The sequence below is a fragment of the Hyperolius riggenbachi genome, chromosome 7 (genome assembly GCF_040937935.1).
Source record: "Hyperolius riggenbachi isolate aHypRig1 chromosome 7, aHypRig1.pri, whole genome shotgun sequence".
NCBI classification, from domain to species: domain Eukaryota; kingdom Metazoa; phylum Chordata; class Amphibia; order Anura; family Hyperoliidae; genus Hyperolius; species Hyperolius riggenbachi.
Window position 1 is genome coordinate 6,123,153 of NC_090652.1, and position 20,765 is coordinate 6,143,917.

The window sequence follows — 20,765 nt, forward strand, 5'->3', positions numbered from 1 at the left end:
AAGCATGCATCTAATCTTGTCAGATCTGACAAAAATGTCAGAAACACCTGATCTGCTGCATGCTTGTTCAGGGGCTATGGCTGAAAGTATTGGAGGTAGAGGATCTGCAGGATAGCCAGGCAACTGGTATTGCTTAAAAGGAAATAAATATGGCAGCCTCCATATACCTTTCATTACAGTTCTCCTTTAAGAGGAAACATCCATATCCCTCTCAGTTTAGGTTCCTTTTAAGGCCCTGTTCACATTATAAATCGCCAGCGCTATCGCAAACGCTGAACGATTTATTGAGAGTTTTCTAAGCGCTTTTGCAAAGCGATTCATTTTTTCATTTCCTGACACAAGTCAGGAAGTGAACTCTTTCACCCGGAAATGAATAAATACAATGTATTTATTTATAGAAAGCGCATTGTGATTTCCCTATACCTTCCATTGAGCCAAAGCGCTCAGAAAATGGTACAGGCAGCGCTTTTGGAAGCGGAACGCAATCGAACCGCTCAGATGTAAACTCTCTCATAGGGAATCATTGCACAAGTGCTTATGTGGCGCAAAAATCCTTCAAGCTGGCTTCACACTGAATATTGGCGGTGCGGCAGCTGCACCGCACCACCAGAAACAGGCCTTCGGCGATTACTGCATTACTATGCGGTATCCTGTCATCCGGCCAAGCAGGAAGTGACACTTACTTCCTGTCGGTCAAGCAATCACATGCAGGGAAGCCTACTCTACAAAATACATTTATGCGCATGCGCAATGCGTAAAACCTGCGGTGGGATTTTACACTGACAGGCGTCACCATAGACTTACATGACTTCTGGTCCGCCGCACGTCGATGCAGAACCGCGCGGTAACGAAGTTTTGGACGCGCGTTAGGCTGACTACTTCTGGTGCACCGCACAGCAGGTAATGTGAAATCACCCATAGACTTTCATTGCCCTAGCGGTAAAACGCGGTAAATTGCCACAGCTCACCGCGCTAGTGTGAAAGGGCCCTCAGTGTTTTCCAATCACACAATGAGAAGACAAAGAGAACCTGCACCTTTCTGTATGCCAAATAATCCGTCGTCATGGTTGCAAGGACACATATTTTCACTCACCTCCCCCATTTACAGAATCGTAGCGGGGAGCTGAATTATAACTGGTTAGTTTTCAGAAGTCACAGAAGGGTTTGTGCTGCTCGGATATCTTATATACAGGATAATATGTTACCACCAGTAGTTTATGTTTCCCCAGCGGGTGAAGCATATGTGAAATGTGAAGCACAGATTATATACTTACCGGCCACCAGGCCATATTGCGTCCGGCGAGGAAATATCCGCTCAGCGTGTTTCTGTTCACTCTGCATGACGACTGGAAGACAAAGAGAGGATTAAAGAGTAAGTTCAGAGTATTATCTATATACCGTATATAAAATCGGATGTGTGTATGTGCCGCGATCACGCGAAAACGGCTTGACCGATTTTAACGAAACTTGGTACACAGATCCCTTACTACCTGGGATGATATGTTCTGGGGGTCTCGGGTCCCCCTGCACATGTGGGCGGAGCTACAAACAGCAAATCAGATTTCACCCATTCAAGTCAATGGAAAAATGTAAAAGACTGCCATTCTCACAGTAATCAAGCCAGAGTCCCCAGACTTGGCACAGTTGGTCACTTGGTGACAGAGGTTACGAATTTAGGAAAAATGGGAGGAGCATAAAACAGCCAATCAAATTTCAGCCATTCATTTTAAATGGGAAAATGTAAACTGCAACCATTCTTACACTGTTAATCGCAGGGTTCTCAAACTTGCCACACTTGGTCACTGGGTGAATGCGATTAAGATTCAAGAAAGTGGGTGGAGCCTACAACAGCCAATCAAAATTCACCTATTGATTTTCAAGGGTAACATTTACATTGCTACCATTCTTACACTGTTAATGGCAGAGGCATCAAACCTGATACAGTCAGTCTATTGGGTGACTGGGGTCCAAATTCACTAAAGGGGTGGAGCCACAAACAGCCAATCAGATTTGTTAGCTTGATTTCAGCCCTTCTGTTATTGGCAGGGTTCTCAAACTTCACACAGTTGGCCACTGGGTGACTGGGACTAATATTCAGGAAAGTGGGTGGAGCCTACAGCAGCCAATCAAAATTTACCTTTTGATTTTCAAGGGGAATATTTACATTGCTCCCATTCATACACTCTTAATGGCAGAGGCCTCAAATCTGGTACAGTCAGTCACTGGGAGACTGGGGTTTAAATTCTGAAGGGAGCGGGCCAAACACAGCCAATCAGATTTGTTTAATTTCAATGGTAACATGCAACTTATTTATGCCAAGGACCCCAAAGCTCATAAACTTGGTCATTAAGTGACTGTATGTCAAGATTAGAAATAGTGGGCGGAGCCAAAAACAACTCACTTTTTACATTGGAAAATATAAACTGCAGCTTTTCTTACACTGTTAATGGCAGGGTTCTCAAACTTCACACAGTTGATCACTGGGTGACTGGAATTAATATTCAAAAAAGTAGGTGGAGCCTACAAGAGCCAATCAAAATTCACCTACTGATTTTTAAGGGGAATATTGAGACTGCAGCCATTCTTACACTGTTAATGGCAGAGGCCTCAAACCTGCTACAGTCGGTTGTTAAGTGTCTGGGGTTCAAATTCAGTAAAGGGGCGGAGCCAAACACAGCCAATCAGATTTCTTTGCTGCATAAACTGCTTCCATTAGCAGAATTTTGATGCCAGGAACCCAAAAACTCACAAACTTGATCACTGAGTGACTGTGTGTCAAGGTTACAAAAACTGGGTGGAGTCAAAAACAGATTTTTCTGGGAAATTGTAAACTGCAGCCTTTCTTCACTGTTAATGGCAGGGTTCTCAAACTTTGCACAGCTGGTTACTGGGTGACTGGGATTAATATTCAGAAAAGTGGGTGGAGCCTAAAATGCCAATCAAAAATCACATTTCGCTTTTCAAGGAGAATATTAAAATTGCTACCATTCTTGCACTGTTAATGGCACAAGCCTCAAACCTGGTACAGTTGGTCATTGGGTCACTGGGGTTCAAATTCAGAAAAGGGGACAGAGCCACAAACAGTCAATCAGATTTGTTTCATTTCATGGGAAAGTACAAATTATCATTGCCAAGGACCCCAAAGCTCACAAAATTGGTCATTGAGTGACTGTGTGTCCAGGTTACAAAAAGTGGGCGGAACCAAAACCAAATTTCACTGGGAAAATATAAACTGCAGCCATTCTTACACTGTTAATGGCAGGGTTCTCAAACTTTGCCCAGATAATAATAATTGCAGTATTTGTATAGCGCCTTTCTCCTGTCGGACTCAAAGCGCTTGCGAGGCAGCCACTAGAGCACACTCAGTAGGCAGTAGCAGTGTTAAGGAGACTTGCCCAAGAAACTCCTTACTGAATTAGGTGCTGGCTTACTGAACAGGCAGAGCCGAGATTTGAACCCAGGTGGTCACTGGGTGACTGAGATTAATATTCAGGGAAGTGGGTGGAGCCTATAATAGCCAATCAAAATTCACCTGTTGATTTTCAAGGGGAATATTTAAATTGCTGCCATTTTTACACTGCTAATAGCAGATGCTTCAAACCTGCTACAGTTGATCATTGGGTGACTGGGGTTCAAATGCTGGAGAGGGGGTGAAGCCACAAACAGCCAATCTGATTTGTTTAATTTCTATGGGAATATACAAATTATTGATGCCAAGGACCCCAAAGCTCACAAACTTGGTCACTGAGTGTTTGTGCGTTAGGGTTAGAAAGTGGGCGGAGCCAACACCAGTCAAATACATACCCGGGCAACGCTGGGTCATCAGTGGGTGGAGACAAATACACATTTCCCTGGGAAAATGTAAACTGCAGCCATTCTTACACTGTTAATGGCAGGGTTTTTAAACTTTGCACAGTTGGTCACTGGGTGACTGAGATTATATATATATATATATATATATATATATATATATATATATATATATATATATATATATATATATATATATATATATATATATATATTCAGAAAAGTGGGTGGAGCCTACAAAAGTGAATCAAACTTCACCTATTGCTTTTCAAGGGGAATATTTAATTGCTGCCATTCTTGCACTCTTAATGGCACAGGCCTCAAACCTGGTACAGTTGGTCATTGGGTGACTGGGGTTCAAATTCAGAAAAGGGGGTGGAGCCACAAGCAGCCAATCAGATTTTTTCATTTCAATGCAAATTATTGATACCAAAGACCGCAAAGCTCACAAACTTGGTCATTGAGTCATTGTGTGTTAGGGTTAGAAAAAGTGGGTGGAGCCGACACCAGCCAAATACATACCCGGGCAACGCCGGGCAATCAGCTAGTCATCTATAAATCTGAATGCTGTACCTGTGTGTAGCCATTGCCTGCCGCTGTCACATACGCAAAGAAGCTTACATACAAAGTCCAGGGCAAGCACTGAAAGGTAAACATTAAAGGACAAACAGCCTGAAAGGGATATGGAGGCTGCCATATTTATTTCCTTTTAAACAATGCAGATTGCCTGGCTGTCCTGATCCTCTGCCTCTAATACGTTTAGCCATAGCCCCTGAACAAGCATTCAGCAGATCAGGTGCTCTGACTGAAGTGTGACCGGATTAGCTGCATGCTTGTTTCAGGTGTGTGATTCAGACACTACTGCAGCCAAATAGATCAGAAGGACTTCCGGGAAACTTGTGTTGTCTAACAGGAATTAAATATGGCAGCCTCCATATCCCTCTCAGTTTACCTAAGCTGCATGCTGGCTGCCGGAAGTTGTGACATTCACAGCGTTGCATTATTCGCTCGCAGTAACTTTGTCACACGCCGCCATCACTCAGGTATATAGGTGTATGTCTCTGGAAGCCCCGTTAAAGTGGACCCAAACTAAACAATTTTTTAATTAAAATTATTTAGTTGCACCACTCTGACTCATATAAAGATACATACACACTCCTTCAAGCCTATGAGCATTTCAGTGCATGCTTTTCCCCCTTCTCTTTCCATAACTAGGCTTATACAGGTGGCAGCCATTACTTCTGAGCTTAGTAGGAGGGTTTAGACCATGCGTGTGTTTGTCATCAGCTACCCTCCCTCACAGGGGCGTCGTCTATGTGAAATCTCACACAAGCTGAGATCACCTCCCCTGTGACATCATCAGTAGCAGCCTGTGTTTTGTTTTTTATCTCCTCCACCAGTCTGCCGGATTCTGTCCCGGCAATATGAAAGGAAGGGAGGGGTTCCTCCAATCAATGTAAAATATTTTATATTTGTTATCATGCAGCTGAAAAAAGGCTGTTATTTATCATTCTAATTTAGAAAATAGATTTTATTTCTGAAATCTTGTATTTTTAATTTGGGTCCACTTTAAGCATAGTTAAAGGAGCTCTCTAGTGATGAGAACACTCTGCTACTCCCAGTCCATGCAGTGGCAGCAGAATAAATCCTGAATGACTTTCCCATATAGATTACAATATAATACCATAAAATATTTAGGAAATTATTTAAACCCCTCATGAAGTACACAATGAGCACATTAAAGAGTACATAGTCATGTCACTGACTGTCTTCAGAGGAGCTCACAATCTAATCCTACCATAGTCTAATGTCCTACCATATTATTATTATGTACTAGCTGGACGCCCGGCGTTGCCCGGGAATGTATTTGGCTAAAATTGGCTCTGCCCACTTTTCCTAAGCCTAACACACAATTACTTAATGACCAAGTATGTGAGCTTTGCGGTCTTTGGCATCAATAATTTTCAATGAAATAAAATTAATCTGATTGGATGTGGCTCCACCCCTTTTCTGAATTTGAACCCCAATCACCCAATGGCCAACTGCACCAGGTACAGGTGATTAACAGTGCAAGAATGGCAGCAATTAAATATTCCCCTTAAAAATCAATAGGTGGATTTTGATTGGCTTTTATAGGCTCCACCCACTCTTCTGAATATTAATTCCAGTCACCCAGTGACCAACTGTGCAAAGTTTAAAAACCCTACCATTAACAGTGTAAGAATGGCTGCAGTTTACATTTGCGCAATGAAATTTGTATTTGTCTCCACCCACTTATTTCCTAACATTGTTCAGGTATGTATTTGGCTGGTGTTGGCTCCGCCTACTATTTCTAACCCTAACACACAATTACTCAATAACCAAGTTTGTGAGCTTTGCAGTCTTTGGCATCAATAATTTGCATTGAGATTAAACAAATCTGATTGGCTGTTTGTGGCTCCACCCCTTTGTCTGAATTTTAACCGCAGTCACCCAATCACCAACTGTACCAGGTTTAAGGCTTGTGCCATTAACAGTGCAAGAATGGTAGCAATTACATATTCCCCTTGAAAATCAATAGGTGCATTTTGATTGGCTTTTGTAGGCTCCACCCACTACTCTGAATATTAACCCCAGTCACCCAGTGACCAATTGTGCAAAGTTTGAGAACCCTGCCATTAAAAGTGTAAGAATTGCTGCAGTTTACATTTTCTCAGTGAAATTTGTATTTGTCTCCGCCTACTGATGACCCAGCATTGGCCGATTATGTATTTTGCAGGTGTTGGCTGCGCCCACTTTTCCTAACCCTAACACACAATTACTCAATGACCAAGTTTGTGAGCTTTGCGTTCTTTGGCATCAATAACCTGCATTAAAATGAAACAACTCATATTGGCTGTTTGTGGCTCCACCCTCTTTTATAAATGTAAACCCCAGTCACGCAATGATCAACTGTACCAGGTTTGAGGCCTGTGCCATTAACAGTGCAAGAATGGCAGCAATGAAATATTCCCCTGAAAAATCAATAGGTAATTTTTGATTGCCTTTTGTAGGCTCCACCCACTTTTCTGAATATTAACCACAGTCACCCAGTAACCAACTGTGCAAAGTTTGAGACCCCTACCATTAACAGTTTAAGAATGGCTGCTGTTTACATTTTCCCAGTAAAATTTGTATTTGTCTCCGCCCACTTATGACCCAGCATTGCCCGCTTATGTATTTGGCTGGTGTTGGCTGTGCCCACTTTCCTAACCCTAACACACAATTAATCAATTACTCAATTACCAAGTTTGTGAGCTTTGCAGTGTTTGGCAACAATAATTTGCATTGGAATGAAACAAATCTGGCAATTTGTGGCTCCACCCCCTTTCTGAAATTGAACCCCAGTCACCCAATGATCAACTGTACCAGGTTTGAGGCTTGTGCCATTAACAGTGCAAGAATGTCAGCAATGTAAATATTCCCCTTGAAAATCAATAGGTTAATTTTTATTGGCTTTTATAGACTCCACCCACCTTTCTAAATATTAATCCCAGTCACCCAGCGACCAACTGTGCAAAGTTTGAGAGCCCTGCCATTAACAGTGTAAGAATGGCTGCAGTTTACATTTTCCAGTATTTGTCTCTTTTTGGTTATGGGAATAAAAAGTATCCTATACGTTATTCCAGGTAATGTACTATGTGTGTGCCAAATTTCATTCAAATCCGTTCAGCCGTTTTTGCGTGATCGAGTAACAAACATCTAAACATCTAAACATCCAAATATCCAAACATCCGAACTTTCCCATTTATTATATTAGTAGGATTTATATAGCACTGAAATCTCCTGCAGCACATTACAGAGTACATAGTCATGTCACTGACTGTCCTCAGAGGAGCTTACAATCTAATCCTACCATAGTCATAGTCTAATGTCCTATCATATTATTATTATGTACTAGCTGATTGCCCGGCGTTGCCCGGGTATGTATTTGGCTGGTGTTGGCTCCGCATACTTTTTCTAACCCTAGGGGCTCTTTCACACCAGAGCCCTTTTTCGGCTTTTTAACGCAAAGTCTATACTTTGTGTTAACCAAGGTAAAAGGAAAGTCCATAGACTTTCATTTTACCTTTCACATCCAACGCTGCGTTTCGATGCGTTGCGGTACGACGCACCCGGGCGCAATTTATCGTCGGGAATCGGCGTTTCCCCTTCGGGTTAATTAACTACTACCGCCGCTACTCAGTGTCGCACCGCAGATTCCCGACGACACGCCGCAACGCGTGCAGGAGCCGTTCTCCTGCACGCTTTTAATGTGTAACTGGCCTAACACACAATTACTCAATGACCAAGTTTGTGAGCTTTGTGGTCTTTGGTATCAATAATTTGCATTGAAATGAAAAAAATCTGATTGGCTGTTTGTAGCTCCACCCCCTTTTCTGAATTTGAACCCCAGTCACCCAATAACCAACTGTACCAGGTTTGAGGCCTGTGCTATTAACAGTGCAAGAATGGCAGCAATTAATTATTCCCCTTGAAAAGCAATAGGTGAAGCTTGATTCACTTTTGTAGGCTCCACCCACTTTTCTGAATATTAATCCCAGTCACCCAGTGACCAACTGTGCAACGTTTAAGAACCCTGCCATTAACAGTGTAAGAATGGCTGCAGTTTACATTTTCCCAGTGAAATTTGCATTTGTCTCCACCCACTGATGACCCGGCGTTGCCCGGGTATGTATTTGACTGGTGTTGGCTCCGCCCCCTTTCTAACCCTAACGCACAAACACTCAATCACCAAGTTTGTGAGCTTTGACATCAATAATTTGTATATTCCATTAGAAATTAAACAAATCAGATTGGCTGTTTGTGGCTTCACCCCCTCTCCAGCATTTGAACCCCAGTCACCCAATGACCAACTGTAGCAGGTTTGAGGCCTCTGCTATTAACAGTGTAAAAATGGCAGCAATTTAAATATTCCACTTGAAAATCAACAGGTGAATTTTGATTGGCTATTATAGGCTCCACCCACTTCCCTGAATATTAATCTTGGCAAAGTTTGGGAATAAACAGCCATAAACAGTGTAAGAATGGCTGCAGTTTACATTTTCCCAGTGAAATTTGTTTTTGGCTCCGCCCACTGTTTGTAACTTGGACACACAGTCACTCAATGACCAAGTTTGTGAGCTTTCGGGTCCTTGGCATCAATAATTTGTATTTTCCCATGAAATGAAACAAATCTGATTCACTGTTTGTGGCTGTCTCCTTTTATGAATTTGTACCCCAGTGACCCAATTACCAACTGTACCAGGTTTGAGGCTTGTGCCAATAACAGTGCAAGAATGGCAGCAATTTTAATATTCTCCTTGAAAAGCGACATGTGATTTTTTTATTGACATTTTTAGGCTCCACCCACTTTATTGAATATTAATCCCAGTCACCCAGTAACCAGCTGTGCAAAGTTTGAGAACCCTGCCATTAACAGTGAAGAAAGGCTGCAGTTTACAATTTCCCAGAAAATCTGTTTTTGACTCCACCCAGTTTTTGTAACCTTGACACACAGTCACTCAATGACCAAGTTTGTGAGCTTTTGTGTTCCTGGCATCAAAATTGTGTGACTGGAAGCAGTTTATCCAGCAAAGAAATCTGGCTGTTTGTGGCTCCACCCCTTTACTGAATTTGAACCCCAGACACTTAACGACCGACTGTAGCAGGTTTGAGGCCTCTGCCATTAACAGTGTAAGAATGACTGCAGTTTCAATATTCCCCTTGAAAATCAATAGGTGAATTTTGATTGGCTCTTGTAGGCTCCACCTACTTTTCCAAATATTAATCCTAGTCACCCAGTGACCAACTGTGCAAAGTTTGAGAACCCTGCCAATAACAGTGTAAGAATAGCTGCAGTTTACATTTTCCCATGAAAAAAGTTAGTTGTTTTTGGCTCCGCCCACTATTTGTAATCATGATATAGTCACTCAATGACCAATTTTATGAGCTTTGGGGTCCTTGGCATCAATAAGTTGCATTTTACAATTGAAATTAAACAAATCTTATTGGCTGTTTTTGGCCTGCTCCCTGCAGAATTTAAACCCCAGTCTCCCAGTCTCCTCAGCTCGTCCATCACCGCCGATGGCTGCCGCTCAGGCCCTGCTGGGCCGATTTTGACGAAATAAAGAGCAGCACACGCAGCCGGCACTTTGCCAGCCGCGTGTGCTGCCCGATCGCCGCCGCTCTGCGGCGATCCGCCGCGAGCAGCGGCGAAAGAGGGTCCCCCCAGCCGCCTGAGCCCTGCGCAGCCGGAACAAATAGTTCCGGCCAGCGCTGAGGGCTGGATCGGAGGCGGCGGACGTCAGGACGTCGGCTGACGTCCATGACGTCACTCCGCTCGTCGCCATGGCGACAGGAGAAGCCAAACACGGAAGGCTGCTCATTGCGGCCTTCCGTGTTAATTTTGGCCGCCGGAGGCGATCGGAAGAACGCCTCCGGAGCGCCATCTAGTGGGCTTTCATGCAGCCAACTTTCAGTTGGCTGCATGAAATAGTTTTTTTTTTATTTACAAAAAACCCTCATGCAGCCGCCCTGGCGATCTTAATAGAACGCCAGGGTGGTTAAGAGTGTAAGAATGGCAGCAATGTAAATATTCCCCTTGAAAATCAAAAGGTGAATTTTGATTGGCTGCTGTAGACTCCACCCACTTTCCTGAATATTAGTCCCAGTCATCCAGTGACCAACTGTGTCACCTACCCACTCAGTCTGAGAACCCTGCCAATAACAGGATGGCTGAAATGTAACAAATCTGAATGGTTGTTTGTTGCTCCACCCCCTTCAGTGAATTTGGACCCCAGTCACCCAATGACTGACTGTATCAAGTTTAAGGCCTCTGCATTAACAGTGTAAGAATGGTAGCAATGTGAATAGTCCCCTTGAAAATCAATAGGTAAATTTTGATTAGCTGTTGTAGGCTCCACCCACATTTCTGAATATTCATCCCAGTCACCCAGTGGCCAATTGTGTAAAGTTTGGGAACCCTGCCATGTTAAAAATTTAGTTGTTGGCACCGCCCACTTTTTCTAACCTTGACATACAGTCACTCAATTATAAAGTTTAGCTTTGGGGTCCTTGGTATCAATACTTTGTATTTTCCCATTGAAAAATAAACAAATCTGGTTATTTGTGGCTCTGCCCCCTTTCTGAATTTGAACCCCAGTCACCCAGTGGCCAATTGTACCATGTTTGAGGCATCTGCTATTAACAGTATAAGAATGGTAGCAGCTTAAATGTTCCTTTTGAAAATCAAAAGGTGAATTTTTATTGGTTGTTGTAGGCTCCACCCACCTTCCAAAATCTTAATCTCATTCACCCATTAACCAACTGTGCAAAGTTTGAGAACCCTGCCATTAACGGTGTAAGAATGGCTGCAGTTTATATTTGACCACTGAAATTTGTTTTTGGCTCCACCCACTTTTTGTAACCTTGACACACAGTCACTCAATGACCAAGTTTGTGAGCGGTCAGGTTCCTGGCATCAAAAATGTGTGAATGGAAGCAGTTTATCCACCAAGGAAATCTGATTGGCTGTTCGTGGCCCCACCCCTTTAGTGAATTTGAACCCCAGTCACCCAATGACCAACTGTAGCAAGTTTGAAGCCTCTGCCATAAACAGTGTAAGAATGGCAGCAGTTTAAATATTCCCCTTGAAAATCAATAGGTGGATTTTGATTGGCTGTTGTAGGCTCCACCCACTCTCTTGAATCTAAATTTTATTCACCCAGTGACCAACTGTGCAAAGTTTGAGAGCCCTGCGATTAACAGTGTAAGAATGGCTGCAGTTTACATTTTCCCATTTAAAATGAATGGCTGAAATTTGATTGGCTGTTTTATGCTCCGCCCACTTTTCCTGGATTTGTAACCTCAGTCACCAAGTGACCAACTGTGCCAAGTGTGGGGACTCTGGCTTGAGTACTGTGAGAATGGCAGCCTTTTAAATTTTTTCCATTGACTTGAATGGGTGAAATCTGATTTGCTGTTTGTAGCTCCGCCCACGTGTGCAGGGGGGGCGCGAGACCCCCAGAACCTATCATCCCAGGTAGTAAGGGATCTGCATACCAAGTTTCGTTCAAATCGGTCAAGCCGTTTTCGAGTGATCGCGACACACGCACGCACGCACGCACGCACGCACGCACACACACACACACACAGTACATAGTCATGTCACAATCTAATCCTACCATAGTCATAGTCTAATGTCCTACCATATTATTATTATGTATTTATATAGCACTGACATCTCCTGCAGCACATTACAGAGTACATAGTCATGTCACTGACTGTCCTCAGAGGAGCTCACACTCTAATCCTACCATAGTCATAGTGTAATGTCCTACCATATTATTATTATGTATTTATATAGCACTGACATCTCCTGCAGCACATTACAGAGTACATAGTCATGTCACTGACTGTCCTCAGAGGAGCTCACAATCTAATCCTACCATAGTCATAGTCTAATGTCCTACCATATTATTATTATGCATTTATATAGCACTGACATCTCCTGCAGCTCATTACAGAGTACATAGTCATGTCACTGACTGTCCTCAGAGGAGCTCACACTCTAATCCTACCATAGTCATAGTCTCATGTCCTACCATATTATTATGTATTTATATAGCCTGACTTCTTCTGCAGCACATTACAGAGTATATAGTCATGTCACTGACTGTCCTCAGAGGAGCTCACACTCTAATCCTACCATAGTCATAGTGTAATGTCCTACCATATTATTATTATGTATTTATATAGCACTGACATCTCCTGCAGCACATTACAGAGTACATAGTCATGTCACTGACTATCCTCAGAGGAGCTCACACTCTAATCCTACCATAGTCCTAGTCTAATGTCCTACCATATTATTATTATGTATTTATATAGCACTGACATCTCCTGCAGCACATTACAGAGTACATAGTCATGTCACTGACTGTCCTCAGAGGAGCTCACAATCTAATCCTACCATAGTCATAGTCTCATGTCCTACCATATTATTATGTATTTATATAGCACTGACATCTCCTGCAGCACTTTACAGAGTACATAGTCATGTCACTGACTGTCCTCAGAGGAGCTCACACTCTAATCCTACCATAGTCATAGTCTAATGTCCTACCATATTATTATTATGTATTTATATAGCACTGACATCTCCTGCAGCACTTTACAGAGTACATAGTCATGTCACTGACTGTCCTCAGAGGAGCTCACACTCTAATCCTACCATAGTCATAGTCTAATGTCCTACCATATTATTATTATGTATTTATATAGCACTGACATCTCCTGCAGCACATTACAGAGTACATAGTCATGTCACTGACTGTCCTCAGAGGAGCTCACAATCTAATCCTACCATAGTCCTAGTGTAATATCCTACCATATTATTATTATGTATTTATATAGCACTGACTTCTTATGCAGCACATTACAGAGTACATAGTCATGTCACTTTGACAGAGGCGCTTAATTTGAATCCTTGTGCAGATCGCTTGATACTCCTCCCTATATTGCCTGATGAAGCAGGGTTGAACCTGCGAAACGCGTTGCATTTCTTTTTGGAGTTCCTAATAAATGTGTTTGACTGTCTGAATCGCAGTCGTTGTCGTGTCTGCTTGAGGGAGGTAAGACCACCACCTCCTTCAACTTTGCCATTTAAGTTGGTTTTTAAGCTCATTTAATCTAATCTTATACTTTTGGCGCCTCTGTTCATTGTATACAATTTTGAGTCCACCCTGGGTGGAGGGTTGCTACCCTTTCTTCCTGTCTACAAAGAGTGACTTCTTATTCCTGAGTGGGGTCAGGACAATCTCCCCACCTGCCTTTACAGTGGTTGCCTGCTGGTGACCCTGACTTGTGAGTATCTAGCAATACAAACTTATTGCCACCTTGTCCAGTACGAATTACACTATTGGGGCTCTTGGTCTTCCCTGTTTTTATAGTCATGTCACTGACTGTCCTCAGAGGAGCTCACACTCTAATCCTACCATAGTCATAGTGTAATGTCCTACCATATTATTATTATGTATTTATATAGCACTGACATCTCCTGCAGCACATTACAGAGTACATAGTCATGTCACTGACTGTCCTCAGAGGGGCTCACAATCTAATCCTACCATAGTCATAGTGTAATGTCCTACCATATTATTATTATGTATTTATATAGCACTGACATCTTCTGCAGCACCTTACAGAGTACATAGTCATGTCACCGACTGTCCTCAGAGGAGCTCACAATCTAATCCTACCATAGTCATAGTCTAATGTCCTACCATATTATTATTATGTATTTATATAGCACTGACATCTTCTGCAGCACCTTACAGAGTACATAGTCATGTCACTGACTGTCCTCAGAGGAGCTCACACTCTAATCCTACCATAGTCATAGTGTAATGTCCTACCATATTATTATTATGTATTTATATAGCACTGACATCTCCTGCAGCACATTACAGAGTACATAGTCATGTCACTGACTGTCCTCAGAGGAGCTCACACTCTAATCCTACCATAGTCATAGTCTAATGTCCTACCATATTATTATTATGTATTTATATAGCACTGACATCTTCTGCAGCACCTTACAGAGTACATAGTCATGTCACTGACTGTCCTCAGAGGAGCTCACACTCTAATCCTACCATAGTCATAGTCTAATGTCCTACCATATTATTATTATGTATTTATATAGCACTGACATCTTCTGCAGCACATTACAGAGTACATAGTCATGTCACTGACTGTCCTCAGAGGAGCTCACACTCTAATCCTACCATAGTCATAGTCTAATGTCCTACCATATTATTATTATGTATTTATATAGCACTGACACCTTCTGCAGCACATTACAGAGTACATAGTCATGTCACTGACTGTCCTCAGAGGAGCTCACAATCTAATCCTACCATAGTCATAGACTAATGTCCTACCATATTATTATTATGTATTTATATAGCACTGACATCTTCTGCAGCACATTACAGAGTACATAGTCATGTCACTGACTGTCCTCAGAGGAGCTCACACTCTAATCCTACCATAGTCATAGTCTAATGTCCTACCATATTATTATTATGTATTTATATAGCACTGACATCTCCTGCAGCACATTACAGAGTACATAGTCATGTCACTGACTATCCTCAGAGGAGCTCACACTCTAATCCTACCATAGTCCTAGTCTAATGTCCTACCATATTATTAATATTATGTATTTATATAGCACTGACATCTCCTGCAGCACATTACAGAGTACATAGTCATGTCACTGACTGTCCTCAGAGGAGCTCACACTCTAATCCTACCATAGTCATAGTCTAATGTCCTACCATATTATTATTATAAACTAGCTGATGACCCGGCGTTGCCCGGGTATGTATTTGGCTGGAATTGGCTCCATCCACTTTTCCTAATCCTAACACACAAACACTCAATGACCAAGTTTGTGAGCTTTGGGGTCAATAATTTGTATATTCCCATAGAAATCAAACAAATCAGATTGGCTATTTGTGGCTTCACCCCCTCTCCAGCATTTGAACCCCAATCACCCAATGACCAACTGTATCACGTTTGAGACATCGGCTATTAACAGTGTAAAAATGGCAACAATTTAAATATTCCCCTTGTAAATAAACAACTGAATTTTAATTGGCTATTATAGGATCCACCCACCTCCCTGAATATTAATCCCAGTCACCCAGTGACCATCTGGGCAAAGTTTGAGACCCCTACCATTAACAGTTTAAGAATGGCTGCAGTTTATATTTTCCCAGTAAAATTTGTTTTTGGCTCCGCCAACTTTTTTATAACATTGACACACAGTCACCCAGTGACCAATTTCGGAACTTTGGGGTCCTTGACATCAATAATTTGTATTTTCCCAGAGAAATGAAACAAATCAGATTATCTGTGGCTCCGTCCCCTTTTCTAAATTTGAACCCCAGTGACCCAATGACCAACTGTACCAGGTTTTAGGCTTGTGCCATTAACAGTGCAAGAATGTTAGCAATTTCAATATTCCCCTTGAAAAACAACAGGATAATTTTGATTGGTTTTTGTAGGCTCCACCCACTTTTCTGAATATTAATCCCAGTCACCCTTTAACCAACTGTGCAAAGTTTGAGAACCCTGCCATTAACAGTGTAAGAATGGCTGCTGTTTAAATTTTCCCAGGGAAATCTGTTTTTGACTCCACCCACTTTTTGTAACCTTGACACATAGTCACTACACAATGACCAAGTTTGTGAGCTTTCAGGTTCCTGGCATCAAAATGGTGTGAATGGAAGCATTTTATCCAGAAAATTTGATTGGCTGTTTGCGGCTCAGCCCCTTTAGTGAATTTGAACCCCAGTCACGTAATGACACTGTAGCGGTTAGAGGCCTCTACCACTAACAGTGTAAGAATGGCAGCAGTTTCAATATTTCCCTTTAAAACCAATAGGTGAATTTTGATTGGCTGTTGTAGGCTCCACCCACTTTTCTGAATATTAATCTCAATCACCCAGTGACCAACTGTGTCAAGTTTGAGAACCCTGCCATTAATAGTGTAAGAATGGTTGCAGTTTATATTTTCCCATGTAAAAAGTTAGTTGCTTTTGGGTCCGCCCACTATTTCTAACCTTGTCATACAGTCACTTAATGACCAAGGTTATGAGCTGTGGGGTCCTTGGCATCAATAAGGTACATTTTTCCATTGAAATTAAACAAATCTGATTGGCTGTTTGTGGCCCGCCCCCTTTTCAGAATGTAAACCCCAGTCTCCAAGTGACTGACTGTACCAGATCAGCATCCGGAGAAAACCCATGCAGACACAGGGAGAACACACAAACTCGGATAGTGCTATCCACGACGCCACCGTGCTGCCCTAGAGGAAGTATATGTACCAGGCAACAACAGTAACTTTACTCACTGCAGGTTTGGTCCAAAAGCCTGCTACACACTTTCAACTATGATTGGCCAACCACTGACCAATGTTACCACCTCCATGTAGTATGATGTTTACTTACACAATCTGCTCATAGTAACCAATATCTATTGACCCTCATTCTACATAAGCATGACCGAGGTGACCCTTTTGCACGTACAGCAGCAGAATACGTACACACAGTGCTGCCCATAATTATTCATACGCCTGGCAAATTTTGACTTAAAGGAAACATCCAAGCAAATAAAAAATTAAAGATCCACTTACCTGGGGCTTCCTCCAGCCCCTGGCAGCCATCCTGTGTCCTCGCCGCAGCTCCGGTCGCTCCTGGTCTTCTCCGCTGCAGAAGCCGACCTCGCCAGGTTGGGTTCCGGGTCGGCGTCTTCTGCGCTCCACGGCGCAGGTCACGTGGTCTCGCCGACGTCATCAGGACGGTACTGCGCAGGCGCAGAACTACTACTACTGCGCAGTCCCGTCCTATTGACGTAAGTGAGACCACGTGACTTGCGCCGTGGAATGCAGCAGCAGCCGACCCGGAACCCGAACTGGCGAGGTCGGCTTTGCCAGCGCAGTAGACTGGGAGCCACCGGAGCAGCGGCGAGGGCACAGGACGGCTGCCACTGGCTGGAGGAAGCCCCAGGTAAGTGGATCTTTTCTTTTTTTATTTGCTTGGACCATCACTTGAAAGTTACTTTTTTTCAACCAAGTCATTTTTTGATGAGAAAGCACATAGGTGTCTCCCAAAAGATAATAGGACGATGTACAAGAGGCCTTATTGTGGAAAAACAACAACATTTCCCAGCTTTTATTTACAATTGAGTAAAAAGTGTCCAGTCCAAAATGATTCATACCCTTTACAAATTGTCACAGTTTGTGGGAAAATCCAAAGTTTTATACCATTCCAAATAGTCCAAGCTGTTCTAAAGCATCCTATTCACCCTGATTAATTGGGAACAGCTGCTTAATCAATTCAGCAGGTGGAAAACAGCAGCTCTCTGCATTGGTTTGTGGACAGTCATGGCTAAGACAAAGGAGCTCAGTGAGGACCTGCGGCTGCGCATTGTGGCTGCTCACAAGTCAGGAAAGGGCTACAAGGCCATTTCTAAATGTTTTCAAGTTCCAGTGGCTACAGTGCAAAGTATTATTAAAAAACACAAGATGTTCCGCACTGTGGAAAATCTCAGAGGAAGTGGTCAGAAGCCAAAAGTGACACCTGTGCTGGCCAGGAGGATAGTGAGAGAGTTGATAAAGAATCCAAGGATCACCACCAAGGCCATACTGGTGAATCTGGGCTCTGCTGGTGACAATGTCTCAGGGCAGACAATCCAACGGAGACTGCACACTGCTGGGATCCACATGCAGACCAAGGAGGACGCCACTTCTCCAGATAAGGCACACAAAAGCTTGCTGGGCCTTTGCAAATGCTCATCTGGACAACGAAGAAGGCTTCTGAGCTTCTGTGTTATGGTCAGATGAAACAAAAATTGAATTGTTTGGTCACAATGATGTTTCTTTTATTTGGCGTAAACAAGGAGAAGCCTTCATCCCAAAGAACACCATCCCCACGGTCATACATGCTGGTGGGAACCTAATGCTTTGGGGGTGTTTTTCAACCAATGGACCAGGGAACCTAATCACAGTTACCATGAAAAAAGAGCAATACATGATGATTCTCAATGACAACATCAGGAAGTCTGCAGAGAAACTTGGCCTTGGGCACCAGTGGACATTCCAGCATGACAATGACCCAAAACACACAGCAAAAGTCAGCGCTGCGTTATATGTTGGCGCTTTAGAAATACAATAAATAAATAAAATAAATAAAAGTGGTGGAGAAATGGTTAGCAGACAACAACATTAATGTTTTGGAGTGGCCCAGCCAGAGTCCTGACTTGAATCCACTTGAGAATCTGTGGAGTGACTAAAGATCAGGGTGATGGCAAGAATACCCTCAAACCTGAAAGATAGGACTTCATTGCTAAAGATGAATGGGCAAAATACCTGTGGAGACATGCAAAAAGCTGGTCTGCAATTATAGGAAGCGTTTGATTGCTGTAATAGCCAATATAGCTTTTTATTAAATTATTGATTATTGAGAGGGGTATGAATAATTTTGGACTGGACACTTTCAAATGTAAATAAAAGCTGGGAAATGTTTTTCCCACAATAATGCCTCTTGTACATCCTCTTATTATCTGTTGGGAGACACCTATGTCATTTCTCATCAAAAAATTACTTGCTGGTTGAATAAAAGTAACTTTAAGTCAAAAGTTGCCAGGGGTATGAATAATTATGGGCAGCACTGTACACGGTGGCATCAACGACAGCACGGCTAATTACACACATACTAACAAAATCTCCTGCAATGGCTAAATGCTTGTGGTTTCCCCGGCAACCAGATACCTGCACATCACATAATCCCCAGAATACAGGAAGATTACACTGATCATAAAATAGAGCTCCCCCCTCCCCCCCATTCTGTAGACAGAGCAGGAAAAGCTACTCAGCATTCAAAGAGCCCTCTAGAGGAGTCCAAATTGTACAAAAAAAAACAAAAAAACAGTTTACAGTGGACCTGAACTCTTGCACAGCACAGAAGGAAAACAGAGAAATGCACCTGAATGCATTTGGGAAGTTTAGCCTGTCTAACTCCCCCTCATCTGAGACTAATCACAAGTTGTAATTTGATCTCTCAGCTGTGTCAGCTGACTGCCTGGCAGAGCAGCTAATTTGTAAACACAGGATGTTAACAATATGTCTGCTTCTATGAAAGCAGGAAGTAAACACACTGCAAATTCATTGCAGGATTTCTATCAGCTGTAACAAAGGAATGTTTTTTTCTGTAAAGGTTATTATGCTGTTGCATATCTTTTAGAGTAGAGAGGAAGTTCTGAGTTCAGGTCCGCTTTAAAAACAATCCATTTCATATCACAAAGGCTGCACTAATCTTAGGCCAGCCGTGCAAAAATCTGGATTCAACAAATAAAAACTATTATACAGAGTCTAAGCACTGCAGGTCTATAACCTCCCAGATGTGAGTACATTGCGTAGAACTCAAACCAAGGAATGTTTATCTTTAATGACTATAGACCGAGCACCCGATATAGTTAACTTTTTCGAACGACTAATAAAGTTGTAAGAACAAACCAGAATTCCCAATATTTTGGATATCCCGCATAAATTTGCATATAATTGACCGCTTCACTTCTAAGTTTCCTCCTAGGTGGCTTTTCACGTCTTATCGATAAAATGCCATTCAAGCCACCAGCAAGCAAGAAAATACTCAGGATAATTCTGACAGGACCTTTTGGTACATTTTCAACTGCAGAGTGCTGAAAAATGATTTAACCAGAAGATAAAAAAATGAGGAGAAAAAAGTGAATTGGATCGGGGTCCTCTGTACGGATCAGATCCAGGTGTGTATCGTGCCTGAAGAAGGAACTTAAAGTTTCGAAAGCTTGCTAGGAAACCATGTACAGTTAGTCATTAAAGGGATCACCTGACTCAAGGGGCGTTGGTTTGATATCAGCACATCTGCTCCCCGGACAACAGCGGACCACAGCTCACCACATGGCTTTGGTGAACCATAAGCGGCAGCATGCCCAAACACCTTCTTGTTCCGAACATTTACTGCCAGAGAGGTGTCTTTAAGGACCTTCAAAGAACTCTAAACTTCATACGTGGAATTCTGAACTGTCTAACTATATCCGTCCCTGATATGAAGACCGCCTAAAGGACAACTGAAGTGAGTGGGATATGGAGGCTGACATATTTATTTCCTGTTAATACCAGTTGCCTGGCAGCCCTGCTGATCTATTTGGCTGCAGTAGTGTCTGAATAACACCAGAAACAAGCATGCAGCTAATCTGTCAGATCTGACAATCATGTCAGAAACACTTGATATGCTGCATGCTTGTTCAGGGTTTATGGGTGAAAATCATAGGATCAGCCGGATAGCCAGGCAACTGGTATTGCTGAAAAGGAAACCAACATGGCAGCCTCCATATTCCTCTCTCAC

At 42.5% G+C, this 20,765-nt stretch overlaps 1 protein-coding gene across 1 annotated transcript in view; it reads right to left on the bottom strand.

Moving 5' to 3' along the window:
- The window catches only part of SLC5A10 (solute carrier family 5 member 10), a 274,286-nt gene that overhangs the window by 253,293 nt on the left and 228 nt on the right, over nt 1-20,765 (bottom strand). Inside the window, exon 2 of the mRNA XM_068243517.1 lies at nt 1,275-1,346. Within this exon, the coding sequence (XP_068099618.1) occupies nt 1,275-1,346 (72 nt within the window). The remainder of the gene's footprint in view (nt 1-1,274; nt 1,347-20,765) is intronic.